Source organism: Paroedura picta, chromosome 7 (assembly GCF_049243985.1).
Source record: "Paroedura picta isolate Pp20150507F chromosome 7, Ppicta_v3.0, whole genome shotgun sequence".
NCBI lineage: Eukaryota > Metazoa > Chordata > Lepidosauria > Squamata > Gekkonidae > Paroedura > Paroedura picta.
The window spans coordinates 84278492-84297519 of NC_135375.1; the positions used below are offsets into that span (position 1 = coordinate 84278492).

The 19028-nt window shown below is 46.1% G+C and overlaps 1 protein-coding gene across 3 annotated transcripts in view; it reads left to right on the plus strand.

Annotated features, from left to right (window-relative positions):
* The first annotated feature begins 7675 nt into the window (after window positions 1-7675).
* Window positions 7676-19028, plus strand: part of TEK (TEK receptor tyrosine kinase) — a 50346-nt gene continuing 38993 nt past the window's right edge. For 2 of the 3 annotated variants that reach the window (XM_077345242.1, XM_077345243.1), the window contains exon 1: window positions 7676-7983. In XM_077345242.1, coding sequence (XP_077201357.1) covers window positions 7911-7983 — 73 coding nt within the window. In that variant the 5' untranslated portion in view covers window positions 7676-7910. The remainder of the gene's footprint in view (window positions 7984-19028) is intronic. The other variant, XM_077345241.1, reaches the window with a different exon arrangement.

The window sequence follows — 19028 nt, forward strand, 5'->3', positions numbered from 1 at the left end:
GAGGAGCCTTTCGCCGCTAGCGCGACGAGAGGCAGCAGAAAAAAAAACCCCTGTAGGAGCTCCAAGCCGGCACGCCCACGAGAGCTAGCAGAAAAAAAAAACCCTGCAGGAGCCTTTCACAGCTCCAAGCAGCAGAAAAAAAAACCCTGTAGGAGCCTTTCGCAGATCCAAGCAGCAGAAAACAAAACCCTGAAGGAGCCTTTCCCAGCTCCAAGCAGCAGAAAAAAAAACCCTTTCGCAGATCCAAGCAGCAGAAAAAAAAACCCTGTAGGAGCCTTTCCCAGCTCCAAGCAGCAGAAAAAAAACCCTGTAGGAGCCTTTCCCAGCTCCAAGCAGCAGAAAAAAAAACCCTGTAGGAGCCTTTCCCAGCTCCAAGCAGCAGAAAAAAAAAGCACCTCCTGGTGTCCCCTGGGTCCTAGCGCCCATTGCATTCCTGGTTGCAATGGGCTTTCTTGCTAGTATAACAATATAACAGATAACAATCCTGACATAAAATGCCAACCAGAACAGTATATTAAGAAAACCATAACATTGACAATCCCAGGGGAGTTTTAATTTTTTTGTCGGGGGGGGGGGTAGCTTGGTAGAGAAGCTTGGTAGAGAAGCTTCCTTTTGCAGACCCTGCAGACCCTTTTGCTTGGTAGAGAAGCTTCCTTTTGCAGACCCTGCAGAATTGTGGGAGTTTGGGCAGGGCCCTGATCTCTTCAGGGAGCTCATTGCTCCAGGTGGGGGCCAGGACTGAGAAGGCTCTGGCCCTTGTTGAGGTCCGACATGTTTCTGTACAACAACTGCACATGCACAAAACTGCAACTCATAATTATATACCTAGTTTATTTACCTAGGAACAACCTGCTCATGAACAATGTGCAGGGAAGCCTGTAGGAGCAGCTACCACATAAGCAAAGAACTCAGCATGGCAGTCTAGTCAAGCCTTGAGCAAAAAACACTGAGGTTCAGCTTGCAGGTGAACAAGTTGATTGTTCAGGGTAAGTTTGAATGCCAGGGACATTTGAGGGAAAGTCTGCCGTGTCCCTAGAAATCTGTAAACAAATTTGGGCCTTTCTTTTCATCTTGCTCTTGGGCAGAGACCAGCCAAAGAACTTCTCCCCAGCCAGGAAGACTTGAGGCCGTGGCTGCCTTCCTTAAGGAGACTCAAGAATCTTGCTGTGGAGAAACAGGATTCCTGGGCACTTGTCCTTTTCTACACTTTTAAAACTCTGCCTTTTGTTCTCCTGTGATTTTTGGCATTTGTTACTGTTTCCAAAGCAGGATATGCATAACGCTGAACCAAACTTAGCTCCTTTTAACATTTCAGAAGAGAAAGGCACAGGAGGAAATGAGCTGAGGTTAACCTCTTGGGCCTTCTGGGTTGTGAAGAGCATCGATATACAGAAGCAAATATAATCAGAGAAAGATGCCAGTTCCCTAAAATGCCAGTCAGAACGATGAGTCTTATGGATTTGTAGATCTCCATTTCAGGTGGTTAATAATGCAACACCAGACTGTGAGGACACACAACAGTCCAATTAACAGGATTCTAATTTTAAATGAAAAAGTAACAGAATTAAAAAGAGTGCAGCCCCCATGAGCATGGTTGGACTATTTCTCCCTCCCTCAGTGTTTGCTAGAAGCATGACAGTGTTAATAGGAAGGCCAGATTCATTGGCAGATGCATTGGCACCCCATAGTCAATGTGAAGCCATGTTCATATGCACTCATAGCACAAATGGGGGACACGGGGCTTCCAGTCCAATGTGTCTAGAAGGCACACCACTGTGGTCTGTGCTACCACTGGCCATGCACCAATGAGGCCCAGTGCTTTGCGGGATCAGAGACTCATGGAACATCTCTCACAAACCACACAGGCCTGTGGTCATGGTTAAAGAGGATAGCTTCATTCAGGTTGACTAGCTGGTTGTCTCCATGCAATTGTAATGGAGGTGTCATCAGCAACCTGCTCTGTGATTGGTGGCTTGTAGGTACGCTTGCTGAGGACTCTGATATATTCACATTATTACCAATGCTGATTTCTCCATACCTACTACCTCTCTGCAAATCACATCTAATCCAGTCACACTTGCTTTTGTGATTTGCCTTCTGAAATCATTTCACTTTCCAGTATACAAGACTGCTGGTGAGCAGTATCTTACAAAAGTTCATATTGTACCACAAATTTCTTTAGTCTTTAGGGCGCTATTAGACTCTTACACTTATATTTCCGTGTTCAGGTGGGTAGGCCTGTTCGTTTGAAGCAACAGAACAAAATGAGTCCAGTGAGTCCTTAATAATCAAGTTTGTTTGTTTTTTAATTTATTTTCAATTTATATCCCGCCGCTCCCAGTGAGCTGGCTCGCGGTGGGTCACACTAAAATCTCCAATAAAATATACAATATAGTTCCATTAAAATACCCATTTAAAAACCCCTATGGCGGTGACAATTCCAAATTTCATAGCACTAGCTATCATCTAGTCTCAGGGGAACCCCGAGTGCCAACCCATCACCCACCGTGATGGTCAGTTGGTCGGGACTTCCAAATTCAAGATCTTTCCTCCTCTGCCAGCGGGGTATCAGATCTTCCTGGGCTGGCCTCAACCATAGACCTGGCGGAAGAGCTCCATCTTACAGGCCCTGTGGAACACTGACAGCTCATTCCACCAGGTCGGGGCCAGGACCGAAAAAGCCCTGGCCGAGGCCAACTGAACTTCCCTGGGTCCCGGAATCACCCCATTATTCTGGGTATAACCTTGGTATCTGAAATGGTATGCATGCATATTAAAGACTGATTGGCAGGAGGGCATTTTTGGACTGGAATAAGACATGACACACCAGTGTTGAGTATAAACAAGGCCACAGCATTATTACCTCCACATGGGAAGGTTGGCACAGCATGGGAGAGGGAGCCTGACCTCGCAGTCAGCGGACTGGGGATCCACATCATTCCCAGCTGAGAGAGCAGATCCTCTTTGCCTACTGAAGTCTGCCTGAAGGGAAGCAACCTATGTGGGGGAGTCAACAAGCGCCCACCTCATTTGGCTGCCTCCAGGACAAATAAGCTCCTGGCTGCCTGGCAGGGTCAGCCATGCTCATTTACTTGCTGACTCTTCAGGAGGCCCTGAACCCCAGAGAGTCCAATAGCAACCAGACTCCCTGCCAGCAGGCTCCATCTCATGCAGCCCTGCAGCTGTGACAAATTATTAATCTTGAAAAAACCCAACAAAGGCTGGTTCCACATAAATATAGGGTGGGTAGGAGGGAAGCTGCTCCTGTGGCATCTTAGGCTAAAAACCAGGGACCTGCCCACGTAGCACCTTTTATAGGTGCTGCAGGTCCCACCTTGCCCCACAACTCAGTGTGTGCTGCATGCCCACAGCATGCGCCCCGAACCAGCTGCCGGGGGGGTCATGTCACCTCCAGCCAGCCCTCTGCATCATCAACCAGCAGCCAAGGGTAGTCTTCAGCCACGCATTATACTCAGAATGAAATTATGTTGGTCTTAAAGGTGCCACTGGGCTCAAACTTTGCTTCAGACTAACATGGCTACCCACCTGAACACTAATATAAGAGCAAGAATCTAATAGCAGAAGATAGTTGCTCTGTTTAGAATGGCACTGTTATTTCAGCAATTGTCAACTTGTGACAATCACATTATCTCTGGATTATATAAATGCGCACAGGACTTTTGTAAATTGCTTCCCAATCAACAGCAGTGCTGATGTTTATATTATTTATTTATTTATATACCGCCCTCCCCGGGGGCTCAGGGCAGTTTACCTAATAACATAAGAACAATACATGGAACATATGAATATCAAAGGGAAGGGATGACAAGCAGTTGATTACCTGACTTTCTGTGCTCTTTCAAATTTGCTTGTTTTTTATTATTTATTAATTTTTTATTTATTACATTTGTATACCGCCTTCTCCCGAGGCTCAGGGTGGTTCACGTAGAACAGAACTATACATTGAACTGAGTTTTGTCAATAAACTAAAGTGTATCCATGTTAACAATAACAAAGCTAACAGTTTAACAGGACAGTAATCAACAGGTCCATGGTTTAGGTTTGGTACGTGGATTCCTGGGGGGGAGGTTCAGGGGCCCAGTGGGTGTTGTTGGTTCCGGCCAACCGCTACCAAATACCTGGCAGAAGAGCTTCCTTTTGCACGCCCTGCAGAACTGTTTTAGTTCCATCGGGGCCCTGATGTCCTCCAGGATCTCATTCCACCAAGTGGGGCTAGGGCATAGTGACCAGACATCACGAATATGGCGTGACTGTCCCGATATTTTTCGTCCCACGTCCCACAGCATTTTTAAAAAGTACCGCCCAGACTAAGGGAAGTTGTGCCAGGGGGCTGGAGGTGGAAGGAGACATGGGAATGGTAAAAGGCTGGCTCTAGCAGGATGCGAGAGGACAGGAGGGAGGCACCACATGCACAGGTCCTGCCCTCTTCGTCAAGGATGTTGCGGGAGCAGCTTGCTCCCTGCGGCGACCAAGAGCTGCTCGAGGCATGCTGGGAGGGCTGGCGGCCTGGCATAGCTCTCAAAGCAATGGCCCATTTGGTGGATGCTGGGAGAGTGGTGGGACGGGATCTGCAGACCTGTGGCTTGTTGGGTGTGCCACCCCCACTCCCCCACCCCCCGCTTATGGGCTTACCGTGGGCAGAGGGGGGATTCATCCTCCTTGTGCAAGGTCTGGCATCAAGCTCGGTGCCCATCTAGTCTTTCATCAGCTTGCCTGTCAGGTCAGTCCGGGAAGGCTGGAGCGGCTCGCCACATCTGGCGGCCACCTGCCTCACAGCAGCCTTGCTCCTTCCCACTGCTCGTGTGAGTGCAGAGAGCTGGGACCAGGATTAATTGGTGCAGCAGAAAAAATTTGCACAGGTCTGATCTTCCTCCCGCCTGGCTGGCTGGCTGGCGGTTGGGGACTGGGGGAGGCAAGCATTATTGTCATGCCCTGGTGGTGGCGGCAGCAGCGAGGAAAGTGCCTGTTGTGCGGGGGGGGGGCCTTATCTTTTGCTCAGAAGGGACTGCAGCTTTTGCTGGGTCAGTGCCTCCTCTTCCCCACCCTCACAACTCTTCCACTGCATGTATGTGCAGCTGGCCTCATTGGGGGATCCTTCCCACTTGCTGGGCTTGGGGGAGGTCGGGACATGGAGATACAATGTTTTCCACTTTCAGATTGCCCCCCCCCATTCAATTTGTTCTCAGAATCAGAGAGTTGGAAGGGACCTCCAAGGCCATCTAGTCCAACCCCCTGCACAAGGCAGGAACTCGCTACGACCTGGTCACCCATGGTTTCTACAATTTCATGCCCACGTGATCCCTCCACCAAAATCTGCAGGATCAAGCCTCGCCTGGATGAGGAAAAGGGGCTTTTGCATAATGGCAGAGCCATTGCTTGTCCAGCATGTACACATTTAATTTTTTTAAAAACATCAGCGTTAATCTCACATTGCGCAATAGTGTGAGATAAATGCTGAATTAATCTACCACTTGGTTTTTTAAGGCATTTACACACACACCCCTCCGGCCAATGGTGACCCACTTTACCAATGTTAAAATCTGGTCACCTTAGGCTAGGATAGAGAAAGCTCTTGGAGACTCTCTGCCATTGCTCCCACCTACTCTTCTGGAATAAGATTTTTAAAATTCCATTTTTCTCTCTATATGAAATTCTGTGTTCGGTCTTTCCAGTACTGACTTACAGGGGTTTCTAGTACTTAATACTGGGTTCTAGCACAGCTTTATCCGCTTTCCCTGAATGGCAGTGATTTTCTGGAGGAGGGTTTGTTTAAATTTTCTTGAGGAGAAGAGAAAGCTCCGTGATATCAGGTGCCTTCGACATTCCTCCATAGTGCTTACAAAACTGAAGCCTGGAATGCACCACGTTTGACCTTCAGGCCAGGTCAGAGTTCTGAAATAATTGCATGTGATCTATAGCTGTTCCTACCAAAGCAGGAGCTTTTTACTTTCATGATTTCATATGTAAGAAGCTACAAAAAAAGATTAGGGCCAAATTAGTTGACAGCAAACAAGATACTAATTAACCTGAATCTCGTTTTTACAAGATTTTATCTGTATGGAGATAATTTTATTATAAATGCATATACGTGTATATTAAATTGTTTGGAATAGCGATCCCCAACCTGTGGGCCACGGACAACATGTGGTCCTTCGACTAATTGGAGGTGGGCCCTGAAGGACGCCTTCTCCCCCCCCCCCGGCCCCTTACTTCACCCCCCCCCCCAGCCCTTTACAACACACTTTGAGTGTCATTGTCTCCCATCACTCCCAGATGGGACTATCTCATTGCAGAGAAACAAGCTCAGGGTTCCCATTGATTTGTCATTGTTATGAGTTAAAATTTCCATGAAAATAAAATGTTCCTTATGTTCATTGTTGTGGCGTGTCTGTATCTTATTTTGAAGGGATGTTTAACCATTACCATAGCGATCAGAGAGCATTAGGGCAGTGGTTGAGAGCAGAGTAGTAAACTACCTCCCCCCACCGGGCCTCAGTAAAATTGTCAAGCGTTGAGTGATCCCCGGTGATAAAAAGGTTGGGGACCACTGGTTTGGAATACTTCTCCACCAAGCCACATGCAGTAAACCTTGACTGACTGGCATAGGTAAGAAAGAAGAAAATGGGCCCCTGCGTGTTGTTTGGGCCCCAGTTCAAGGGCTCCCAAGTACTCTTGGAGTGTCCACTACTGGAAATAGGGAATGGATGTAGCATATTGGTCTGATCCAGCATGGCTACACTTCTGGACATATTTTACTGAATTGCTTTCTTATGTGCACTGTGGGAAAGTGAAGTGATCTGCCCTCCTCATTCGGCATCTCTATTCTTCCACTTTCCTCCCCCCTCCTCCAAACCCCAGTGGTCTTTCATGATTCAAGCACTTATGCTCGCATCTGCCAAGTCCCTAATTCTACAGAGAGAGCTCTCAGTTTTTTAACCATACTTATTACTCCCCAAAGGAGTCTCAAAGCAGGTTACAATCCTCTTCCCTTCCTTTCCCCACAACAGACACCCTGTGAGGTAGGTGAGGCTGGGAGAGTTCTGAGAGAACTGCGACTGGCCCAAGGTCACCCAGTCGGCTGCATGTGGTGGAGGAGGGGGAATCAAACACAGTTCTTCAGATTAGAGGTTGCTGCTCTTAACTACTACATCAGCTGGCTCTCATTCTAGGTGATACCTACTGGATTCTAAAATCTGACCATCCGTGAGAGATCCTGCCAGGGTCAGCCTTTGGATCAGGTTCTGGACCGCAAAAGAGCTCCCGAGAATACAGAAGCTGGACATCCTTGATGCCTATTAGCTCTTATACTTCTAAGCAGAAAGATCGAGTAACTAAGGGGAGAAACACTTCATCCTGAAAGCCTTTTATGCAGCCTTAGAGCTTGAATGGTAATTAGCTGAGAGGGGATTCAAAAGGGAGATGGAGCAGCAACTTTTTGCATACCATGCCTAGGCGGAGGGGGCTTGTTGTTCTCATAATTCTTCCTACTGGAGGATGTCCCTATTGTTCCTGACAGTGTTGGCCATGACCTGTTGGGGAGGGGGGGTCTCAAAGAGCTATCCTCTTCCCCCGCCCCATGGCAGCAGAGAAGTGTTTTGGTGTATTAGATGGATGGGACTTGTACAGCCTCCGAAATCCTGCCGATACGTAATGCCTTTAAGATCCTGCCTTTCCCATCCTAATCTACAGAGGAAACAGGAAAAAGGAACTTGAAACTCCCTCTGTTCAGACAGCCACGGAGGCTGTTCTAGCCTACTCCAGTGTTACAGCTAACTGGTCGTTCCCTGGTGATGGTATTGCGTAGCCATACAATACATACAAAGTGCCTCAACGAAGGGTCACCCCACTGAAAGGTCCTCTGTTACTCCACAGGCTGCTGCACAAACTGGATGGATAGACTTGGCAAACCGTGGACTTTTTTACTGTTTTTAACTCTTTGTGGATTCAGCCTCATGCTATCAGGTAGGAACCCTTTCGTTATTCTGGAGCATCACGGTGTATAAATAGCAGTACTGTGACAGGTCAGATTCCCAAATCCTGACCATTCTCTGATTATTTAGCCATTTTAAACCAGAAAACAAGTCTTTCTGGCTCAATATGATTGCAAAAGGTGGTTTTGCTCCATTGACCTTCCTGTCGCTTTTTGAGAATTTGATTGGGGGTGTGCAGATAACTTTGCAGACACCACACTGTGTCAAGAGGCTATTTGGGTCAGCGTACAGCCTTACATGACTGGTTTCTGTAATGGTGAGAACGTACTAGGTCTGTAGGCTAGAAAATGTATGAAAAGATGTGGCATGCGTTTGAATATCAGTATGTTGTTTTCCATAATGTTGTGACTCTTCCAGACAGCAGCATCTTGGCACTAACACTTTGTAGATGAACGATTGTCACCCCAAATGGCTTCAAATAAGCAGTCACACCGAGGGATAAGGGCTGCAATCCTAAACACGCTTACCAGGGAATGATTCCCATTGGATTCAGTGGGATTTATTTATTAGAATACTAGCTTAGAATGGCACTGCTACCCGTCTTTGTTTATCTAAGTACATATATTATCATAACAAAGTACACCATGTAGGACAACGTGCTAATAAAGCCCAGGCAAAAATCTTCGCTGTCAAACCCATTTATTCTTTATTTAAATACAACAGCAAAACACAAAACAAGAATAAATTCAGCCGTGTTGGTTTGAAGCAGCACCTTGAAGACTGATGAAGTTTTATTCAAGGTATCCATTTTCATGGGCAAGCACTCTCCTTATCTGAGGAAGCACGCATGCACATGAAAGCTTACACCTGGAATAAAGCTTTGTTGGTCTTAAAGATACCACTGGATTCAAATATTGTTCTTCAACATAAGAATATTTATTTCCCTGTGTCTTCAGCTTCAGTCATCCATTGCTTATCACACACGTGGCTTATTCTCTCCCTTATTTGGGGGCAGCCTTTACTGAAAAATAAGATAAACTCAGAAGGGTCGGGGAAAAACCCCCTGAGATTATAATGTGCGATATGGATTAAAATCTTTCCATAGTCCTGGACGCACTGAATGGCCTTGGACAGTGCATTATCACTGAACCTCAGCTGTCAATCTGCAGAATGGGAGTAAGAGTGACAAGGTGTTTGTGAGGGCAAATTAGATAACAATGAGGAAGACTTTGGAGCATATTGTCACCTAGTTCTGTCTATACTTGAATACTGACATGGTCATTCTCATGTTCATATTTCTCTGGCATAACTGTTAATGCAGGTTCAAAACATCTTAAGATAGTTATAAAAATTCTACACTTTATAGAAACCTGAAAGTCAGCCCCACCCAAACATGTTTCTGCCCTCCATAGAAGCTTAGTATCAATACTGGATTCTGTATTGGAATCTATACCAAGTCTACGTTGAATTGGATAACATCATCACTACATAAACTTCTTTGAGCTTCAAAAGCTAAAAGAAATACCATGAGAAAAAAGATTGTGAGAAATATTAGAATTTTCAGGTAATCTGCTGATATCTAAGGCAAAGTTCAAGTGGTAGTACCCTGTGTACATATCTGTGCAATGGACACAATGCAGCCGTCCCAATTAACCACACTTAAAACCATTGGGATCAAACAGTTTGAAGAAGCCTAACTTTTTAATATAATGGCATTATAATATGCTTGACCATCTTTAGATTTTGAATTACGACAAAACATGTTACATCTGGAGAAGAGAGCCAGAATCCGCAGGGGCCTTGAATATTAGCCAGGTCAAAAGTATACTTGTTGCTGCTAATATGTATAAGTTAGAAAGAAAGATGACAGATTGCTGTGTGCTGTTTGCATATTAAAATAATAATCCGTAGCATTTGTGGATGGCTAGTTGTTAGCATACAGAAAATAAAATTAGATCTATTCTGAATGTGACTGATTTCCAGTCTGCCTGCCTGCCTGCCTGCCTGCCTGCCTCTCTCTCTCTCTCTCTCTCTCTCTCTCTATCTATCTATCTATCTATCTATCTATCTATTGAGGGACATGTACAGGCATAAGAAATGTCATTATTGAGACCCAGTGCGTTGTAGTTGACTGAATATGGACCATAGACTCCTGAGTTTAAATCCCTCATCAGCCATGAAATGTGTGAGATGACATCTGGGCAAATCATTCTCTTTACCCAAGGCTGCCATGAAGGGGGAGAGCATGGATACAACTATGAGCTCTTTGAAAGAGAGGTGAGGTTTATTGTTGCAGTCTTTCTTCATTAAAACCAGACATATCCTTTTCGCCCTCTCCTAGTATCAACTAATCTTTTGTGGTCTAACAGTTAAAGTGTCAGATTAGTATCTGGGAGATCAGGGTTCAAATCCCTACTTGTGCCACGAAAGCTCTCTGAGTGACCTTAGGCTGGTCTTACTCTCTCAGCTTTACCTACCTCACAAGGTTGTTGTGAAGATAAAATGGAAGAGATGAGAATGATGTAAGCCACTTTAGGTCCCCACTGAGGAGAAAGGTGCGATACAAATGAATTAAATAAATAACTCAGAGAGGAAAAACTTTCCAGGGGTCGCTTTACAGCATATTTGTCCTTGCAAACTAAAAAAGAAGCATTTATCCTTTCAAATTATAAAGTGTGTGGTGGGATGGGGGGGGGGGGATAAAAGGAGAACATGGGCAGGTCCTGTGTACATATTTGAACCCAAATCCTGAAATGCTGCCAATCCACAGGTGTGTATTGTAGTCACACCCAATGTTTTAGGTGTGTATTGTAGTCACACCCATCTCAGTAGATCTGTCAGCTTTCCCGCTTTTGTTCAAGTGTGATATCATGTTTCCTGGGGCGAGTAGTGGAAGACAATACAAACCCACCTCCCTCTAGATACAAAAGGCGGAGTCCAGGAAAGCAGTATTGACATTCCCGGAGTAGGGGAGGCATTAAAGTCGATGCCTTTGGCAGACTTTTAAGCTCACTTAACCTTGTCCTAAGTGGAGGGGGAAAGGAAAGAGGGGATCTGTTGTGGGTGTTACTGCTGAGAGAGCAAAAAGCCTACTCCACCCTCGTTCCAAGGTGGGGACCGCACCTCTGGAATTTACACAAAATGCTTTGACTGCTTTTCCTTGTGTGACCTTCAGCAGCCTCAACAATAGACAACAGTGTGGACCCACAGCCTCATCTATATGGCTGAGGGCAAAAGTGGGCAGGTGTACATATTCTCCTTCTTCCCTGTTTAGATTTAAGGCAGATACTTAGGACTCTTCAAAGACCAGAGAGCACTATCTCCTCAGAGACAAACGTGTTAGCTTTAACTAAGCACTGAAACATGAAGTGTTATTAACTGCTACTAATACAAGCAGGTAAGGAAGTTTCTATAGGTGATCACAGACAAGGAAACAATTGGGAAACTGATCCCTGCGCCCTCAAAATCTCCCTACCTGGAATACTCCATCTTCACAGGGGTCAAGCAGCCTAATTTCTACTCCCTTCCCATTTTCTTCTCAACGGACACTCAACAACATTCATGTCAGTATTCATTCACTTTGGGGCCTTTTCTCCCCTTTTGCTAAATTCACAAAGCTATATATTTTTTCTGCCTACCTAGGGATCCATACTTCTTCTGTGGGTGGGTGTAAAGTTTTCATTACCCATACAGAAGCCAGTGGGGGACCCACAAGAAACTACAAGGGAAGGAAATCCCATTTCCCTCCTTACTTGTTCTTCCTCCTCCTTTCTGTTTCCTCATGAAGAAGAGTTGGGTTTTTTATACCCTGCTTTTCACTACCCAAAGGAGTCCCAAAGTCACTCACAAACACCTTTCCCTCCCTCTTCCCACAACAGACACACTGTGAGGTAGGTGGGGCTGAGAGAGCTCTGGGAGAACTGCTCTGCAAGAACAGCTCTCAGATAACTGTGACTAGCCCAAGGTCACCCAGCTGGCTGCACGTGGAAGCGTGGGGAATCAAACATATGAAGATGCTTTATACTGAATCAGTTGCTTAGTCCATTGCACTCAGAATTGTCTATGCAGACTGGGAGTGGCTCTCCCGGGTCTCAGTCAGAGGCCTTTCACATCACTTACTGTCAGATGCTGTCACTGGAACATTCAGCATGTGACACAGATGCTCTACCACTGAGCCACGGTCCCTCCTCCTCTCCTTCCGCCCCCCTTTCCTTCACGTTTTGCTCACCAGCCTGCCTGTGACCTTTCTTCCTCACTTCATCCTCCTGACTGTAGTCTCTGCTTTCTCACCATCATCAGGTTTGAGATGGCACTGGGAATGCTAAGGCCTTGCAACATTGTGGGCTGCCATACCCCCACAATGTATGTTGAGGTGCCCACCCCAAGATTCGGTGTGGGCCTTGGAGCAGAGGACATTTACCTTCTCCTGGCCTAATGCCAGAATGAGGGGAATGTCTTCTTCTCTGAATCTTGAGGCAGGTGTTTAGCCATAGCAACCTATAGCAACCCAAACTGGTGTCTCTTTGGTTTTAAAAACCCCCAAACTGTGCATTTACACACAACACTAGAAAGTTCTGAGGAATGTTTAAAGAAACAGAGCAAATAGACAGATTCCCCTCACAACTTTTTTTTTTTTTTAATGGGACCTTTTGGTCTAGATCCATGGTTACGGCTAACCCGGTTGCCTGGGTTTCTCTATTTGTTATGTTTCTCTATTGCTTTTCACAATTTAAGATAATGATTTATGATGATTCAGTATTAATGTACATGGCACTTACTCCGTGGTGGAACAGAACAGGAAAAGGAGGGCTAGGATGATCAAGATAACAGAGTACTACAAGTGTGAGTGAATGCCTCTATACTTTCTCGCAGCCTGATCTTACACATGCTTTCTCAAGGAAGACCCCTGGGATTCCGTTCCTCACAAATGTGGGGAACTGCTGTTCTCAGTCAGTGTCAGTGTCATCAAGGCTGACTGCCTAATGGTCTCACTTGGTATAAGGCAGCTTCCTATAAGTTTTGGTCTGGCCTTCAAGACTTCTTGTAATAGAACTGGGTTCACTCTTTCGAGGTGCTGTGGAGCCGAGTGGGAAAGTCCCATTCTCTGTGAGTTCTCCTCTGGCTGATATGAAACTGTAATTCTAGGAATGAAACTAAAATCTAGTTGAAAACAATACTGCCCTTAAAGGAGAAGACAGCTGCTGGAGAAGGCACGAGGGGTGCAAAGTCCCCCCTGCTACCATAAATTTCATTTTCTGCTGGTACAAAAAGTAAGTTGCCCTGGCCTCCTCTTTCAACTTGGAGGCTATGGGGGAGGGGGGAGTGAGCCACCCCCAGATGCAGCCTTTTTGTGCCATCCTGGGGGGGGGGGGCTGTGGGAGGCCCAGAAATGTCTCCCAGCTAGCCTTCTGAAACCCAAGATATAGAACTGTTTTTTATTTACTCTGATACTGAACTGAACTGAAGAATGAACTGACTGAAATGTGTTCAGCTCTTTAAGCAAATTTTGCTATCCATTAAATATTTTCATTAAAGGAGGAAACTGATACGTTTATGAATTATTTATTGTTTAATGTTATTAGCAGTTACTGCCACCCATTCCTCTTTGTTTCCCGCCTGGAGCCTGGCATCCCTGAACCACCAGGGGATCTGAAGCCAGGGCTTTTCTCCAGGGGGACTGATCTCTGTTGCCTGGAAATCACCTGCAATTCCTGCAAGTCTGCAAGTCCCAACCTCTCCCATCCTGCAAACTCACTGCCTCAGAATTCCCAACCTCTCAAGCAAATTGCCCTTTCATCTCCAGGAGCCTGGAGCTGAGTTGTCATTGTAGAGTCCCCCCTTCAAAACAGCCATTTTCCCCTGGGGAGAGGATCTCCATAGTCCAGTTCCAGGGGATTACCAGGTTGCATGTGAAAGTTGGTGATCCCTGGGTCAGGAATGTTTCTTGAGATTTGGAGGTGGGGCTTCAAGAATCCAGGGTTGGGCAGGAGCTTTTGCCATGTAGCCAGCCCCCAGGAAGGCCACAGTGCAGCTGTGCATCCTAGTGCCCGTTGTATTCCTGGGTACAATGGGCTTTGCTAGTGCTACCATAAAATTCATTTTCTGCTGTTACAAAAAGACAGGAAACCCTTGAACACCAAAAATGCTATCCTGGGAATCATGGGGCCTGCATGGACAAAAGACATATGCAGAGAGGTCTGGAGTAAGTAGGGGCCTTAGAAGAGATGGAGTGAAAAAGCTGGCTAGATCCAACTCATTCTCTCTCAACCCAGTCTACCTCAGACAATTGTTGAGACAATGAAATGGGTTAACCCTAGGAACCTTCTGCTTCTGATATGAATAGTGGAGTAAGATATGAACTGGTGGTTTGCTCCAAAAATTTGCTTAGGACAATAACTGCAGGCTTCATTCTGGGGTCAGGTAAGGAGTGCAAGATATAGGTGGCTCAGAGGCATATGAGAGGAAATGTATTCTTCCTCCCAAGTCATAAGTTAATTCACATTCATAGTATCTCTTGAGATTGGGAGGGGTCAGGGATATCTGTAGTTTTTTTATATTCACGATTTTTATATTCACAGAGAGATTCTCTCTATAGAGCCTGAAAGGTTCTGAGTCACCTGCATTTATTTTGCATACCTCCCCCCACCCCACTCACACAGACCTTCTATTAAAATTGTACCTAATTTGGCTTACATCCTTACCACAGTTCCTCTATATATTTTTGAAAGGGCCATCTGGGCGGTGCTGTCCGGGTCTCGGGGCTGCTGTCCGGGTTTCAGGGCTGCTGTGCAGGCCTGTCCGGCCCTCTGAAACTACAGGCAGCAGGCCAATCCGGAAGCGCCCAGCAAAGCTGGGCCCCTCCGGATTGGGACAGCCCCTAGAGCGCCCGCCAGCCCAAGCCACATGGCAGCGCTCACCCAGCTTCCTGGCTGGCGTGGCCTGCGCTTGGCCGACTCGCCTCTTCCGTTGCTCCAGGGTGCCCTGCAGCCCTCCGGCCACCCACTGCTGAGGCAACTGCTCCCAAGACGTGTGCCTGGCAGCGGCGGCCCTTGGCTCTCCTCCTGCCCGCCATGGAGCCACCCACTCCACAAACACCTTCCCAGCGGCAGCACCCGATGCCCTTCCGCCCGCCCACCCACCATAGAGCAGCCGCCTCTACAGAGGTCTTCCCCACAGCGGGGCCACGCCGTCCTCTGGCTGCCTGCCACTGAACCAGGTGCTCCCAATGGGCATGGCTGCAAGCGTGATGCTCCCCAACCGCTAGCTGCCCGCCAAGGACGTGCCGCCACCACCGCCATTGGCTAGCCGCCGCCCTCTCCGCCGTCAATATGCCAGCTGCCAGCCCTCCGTGCACTCGCCACCGCCCAGCCACCTGCCTGCCATCGACCTGCTCGCCACCGCCACCACCGCATTGATCGCCCCCTCCCTTGGCCCGCTCTCCCTGCCACTGCCCGGTAGCGCCCATTGCATTCCTGAATCCAATGGGCTTTTCGGCTAGTATAGAATAATTTTAATCTGTTGGACCACTTTAAACATGTATTTTACTTTTGGAAGTCAGCCGCAGTTGACCTCTGGAGTGTGGTTTGTTGTTTCAGACTGATTGTATAAACATTTCAGTGGTGTCTGGATTGACAGTCGCCTTTTCCTCATTCACCCCGTTTTGCAAATATTGTTGAGGCTTTCCATTGTGATCTAAAGAGGACTGTGTAGCATTCACAAAAACACTGGAATCAACACTCCAAGTGGATGGAGGAGGGAGGATTTCCTTCTGGTGCTTACACAGCACAGAGTGCAGAAAAACCTAGAAAGGACTAAGTGCTAAGCAATATGTACTAAGAAAATATATATAGGACCAAAGAAAGGCAGAGAAGACATAGTGCTCTGGCCCCTGCCACCTATCCGTGTCAGCTGGTAAGAAAGAAACAAAGAAGGTCATTTACCCTTGCAAAATTCTCAGTCTTGCCCTCAGCTCTAGTAGAGGGTCGCTGTAAGAACATCCCCCTCACACTGAGACATTGTTATTGTGGGAGTGGCCAGATTGAAACAAGAGAGCATATACTGTTCCACTGCTCATGGAAATTTAATTGAACCACTACTCAAAAGGCTTCCAGAACATAAAAACGCAGATTGAGTAAAGAGGCTATTAAATCATGAGACTCACCCACATCCACACCCACACACTAAAACTGACAATTCAGCTGGCTATGTTTTCCACCACCTCCATAAAAATCTGATGCTCTAACGTAATATCTTTTAAAGTTTTATTTTAGCCTCTTTTAAAAAATGTATTACATTTAATGGCCATACTGTTTTGGTCTCTTATGATTCTGTTTGTATATCACTTGGTCTGAACAACTGTAATAATACAGTGTTTGGGGAGCATTTGAGGCGAGGGTAGGAAAGGGGATGTGAGACAATCACACTCAGGTGATGGAGATCCTTCATCAAAGCTGTTCTGACCGAGCAGTAATATCAGGACTCTCTTAGCCTCACCTACCTCACATGGTGCCTGTTGTGGGGAGAGGAAAGGGAGGGGGATTATAAACTGCTTTGAGACTCCTTCGGGTAGAGAAAAGCAACATATAAGAACCAACTCTCCTCTTCTTCTTCTTCTTCTTCTTCTTCTTCTTCTTCTTCTTCTTCTTCTTCTTCTTCTTCTTCTTCTTCTTCTTCTTCTTCTTCCTCCATAGCACACAGAGAGTCCCATTCACGATTAGCATCAGCCAAAGGAGCCACATTCACTTCCATCCCTGACATGAGGCCTGCACCTCAGTGGCTTGCGTACTTTGCCCATTCCTCCAATGGTGACTGTTTCAAGGTAGAAATCACTTGCCAGCCACAAGCCTCACTGGGTAAAGGCCTTAACCATTTTGACTTAAAATACATTTGGGAACAGTTCTTAGAACATCCATGTGAATGAGCTGTGACTCCCAAACTACTGGGTATCACTGCTTGAGATTGATTCAACTTTGGATCAGAGCCCTATTTAAGACGCAGATCAGAGCTCTTTGTGGCTCTATCTGACTTTGTGGGCGTTGTATTAACAGTTCAATTGTCACACTTAAAGTTGTTTTTAAACTATCACTGATGAGGTTCTCACTGTACTGTTCTGAGAGGATGGCCTCTACAAGGCATGTGTAGCACTGAACAACTTGGAAGTAATTTCTGGCATATGATGAGTGCTGATGATAGAGGAGAAGAGGGCTTGAGGTTTGTGAAATTTTAAAAATTAAAATGGGGCTAATGCTTTAGGGCTGCTTCTATTAGAGGACCTAACAGAGTTGGAAAGAAAAAGGAAGGAGATGCATTTTGAGAGTGGAGTGTTAGAAGACTGTCAGGCTGGCGGATTTCCTTCATGAATGTCTACCTACTTCCAATGTTTTTATCAAACTGGGGGAAAGAAAATCTTGTTTCTTGAAATCCACATTGCACACACAGCAAGATGCCTTCCTGAAGAGGTCAAATGGCAAGGAGAAAGGCGGGGATCAAAGGTCTGCCTCAAGGAAACACAGAGGATCTTCGTTGGGTTGGAAATGGTTGGCTTCCTGTCTTTCTCTATTTATGCCAGTTTTAGACGGTCTCATTCTGTGTTCCTGTTGCTGGCAAATGTTGCTTTGGCCAGAGAAAGTTCAGCTAGGCTACTGGCAGGGGATGAAGGGGGGTGGGGTAGGGTTGCCAAGTCAAGGTTGGAAATCTCTGGAGATTTAGGGATAGATCCTGGGGAGGACACGGATTCTGGTGAGGTACAATGTCATACAATCAGCCCTTCCAAAGCACCCATTTTCTCCAGGGGAAAGGAGGTCCTTAGTCTGGAGATGAGTTATAATTCCAGGGGATCCCCAGCTCCCAGCTGAAAGCTGACACCCCTAGCTTTGCCCATGAATTAATATGACATTAAGATGTCTTAGCTTGCTTGCTAGCTCCGTTAATGAAGCTCTCTGAAGACTAAAATCTGCCAGCTATTAAACAGAATGTCTTTCCAGAAGTGTCCTAAAGTTTTTTAAAGAGATATTAGTGTGCATTAGTCTGAACATTTAAGGCTGTTTCGCTTGTGCTTCTGAAATAAGTGGAGCCTCAAGAGGAAGAAATCATCACAATGCATTTCCATGCAGTTCATTTGCACACATTTCAATACATGGGTATGGCTAGGGATCAGAGAAACTGGAGAAGATCAGATCAGAGGGGATGTGTTGATTGCTTTAGAGGGGAGTGTGGATTGCTTTAGAACAGAGAGCTCCTGGACTCTTGACCCAGGGAGAAGATCTATATCAGCAGGAAGAGGAGAGAACTGGAGAACATGATGCTGCCTTCTTTGGGAAGCTACTCAGGCTGGGTTGGGGGTTGAAGGCTATTCTGTGAGTTCAGTAAACCACCAACTCTTTACTAAGCACAAGAACACTGAACAACAACAAGCAAAAACACGGAACTTATATACTTGTTTGAGGTTCCTGCTATTGCATGCAAGTGGTCCTTAATGGAGGCCTCTAACAGGTCCATTACATAGTCCAATAAACAATTAGGAAAGGGGACTTGATGAATCCCATTCAAGAGTCCAGGGTCCCAGGCTCTTTTTCCAAGATCCCTGCCTCAAATTGTCCACATGCACAACATGTGAAGGACCAATTCCATAGCTTGGCGGGAGCCTCAAACATGTATATTACTTCCCCTGTTTTGCTTCTTGTTGCCCAGTTTTTTTGTACTTAGTTAAGAGTTGATTGTTTGGAGCTGAAGTGTCCATGTCTTTGCTAAACTCACAGATTTAATACCAGTAAAACTCCACACCCACACCCACCTGTCAAGGAATGCTTCATTTCTTCAGTCGTGTTAGGCTGCTGTGAAAGGTAATATCTTTAAACTCAGCCTTCTTTGTCCAGTGACAAATTCGTATCTCACCAAAATATGTTTGGTCTATTTGACCATACAGGTCTATAAAGGCATTTTTTAAAAATTTAAATGAGGCACCCGTGAAGACTCATGGGAGAGAGGCAATTCCATATTTCTCCCACTAGCCCTTCTCGCCACAGTAACACTTCTAGCTTGGAAGAATCAGCTTGGTGTACTGGTTAGGAGTGCAGA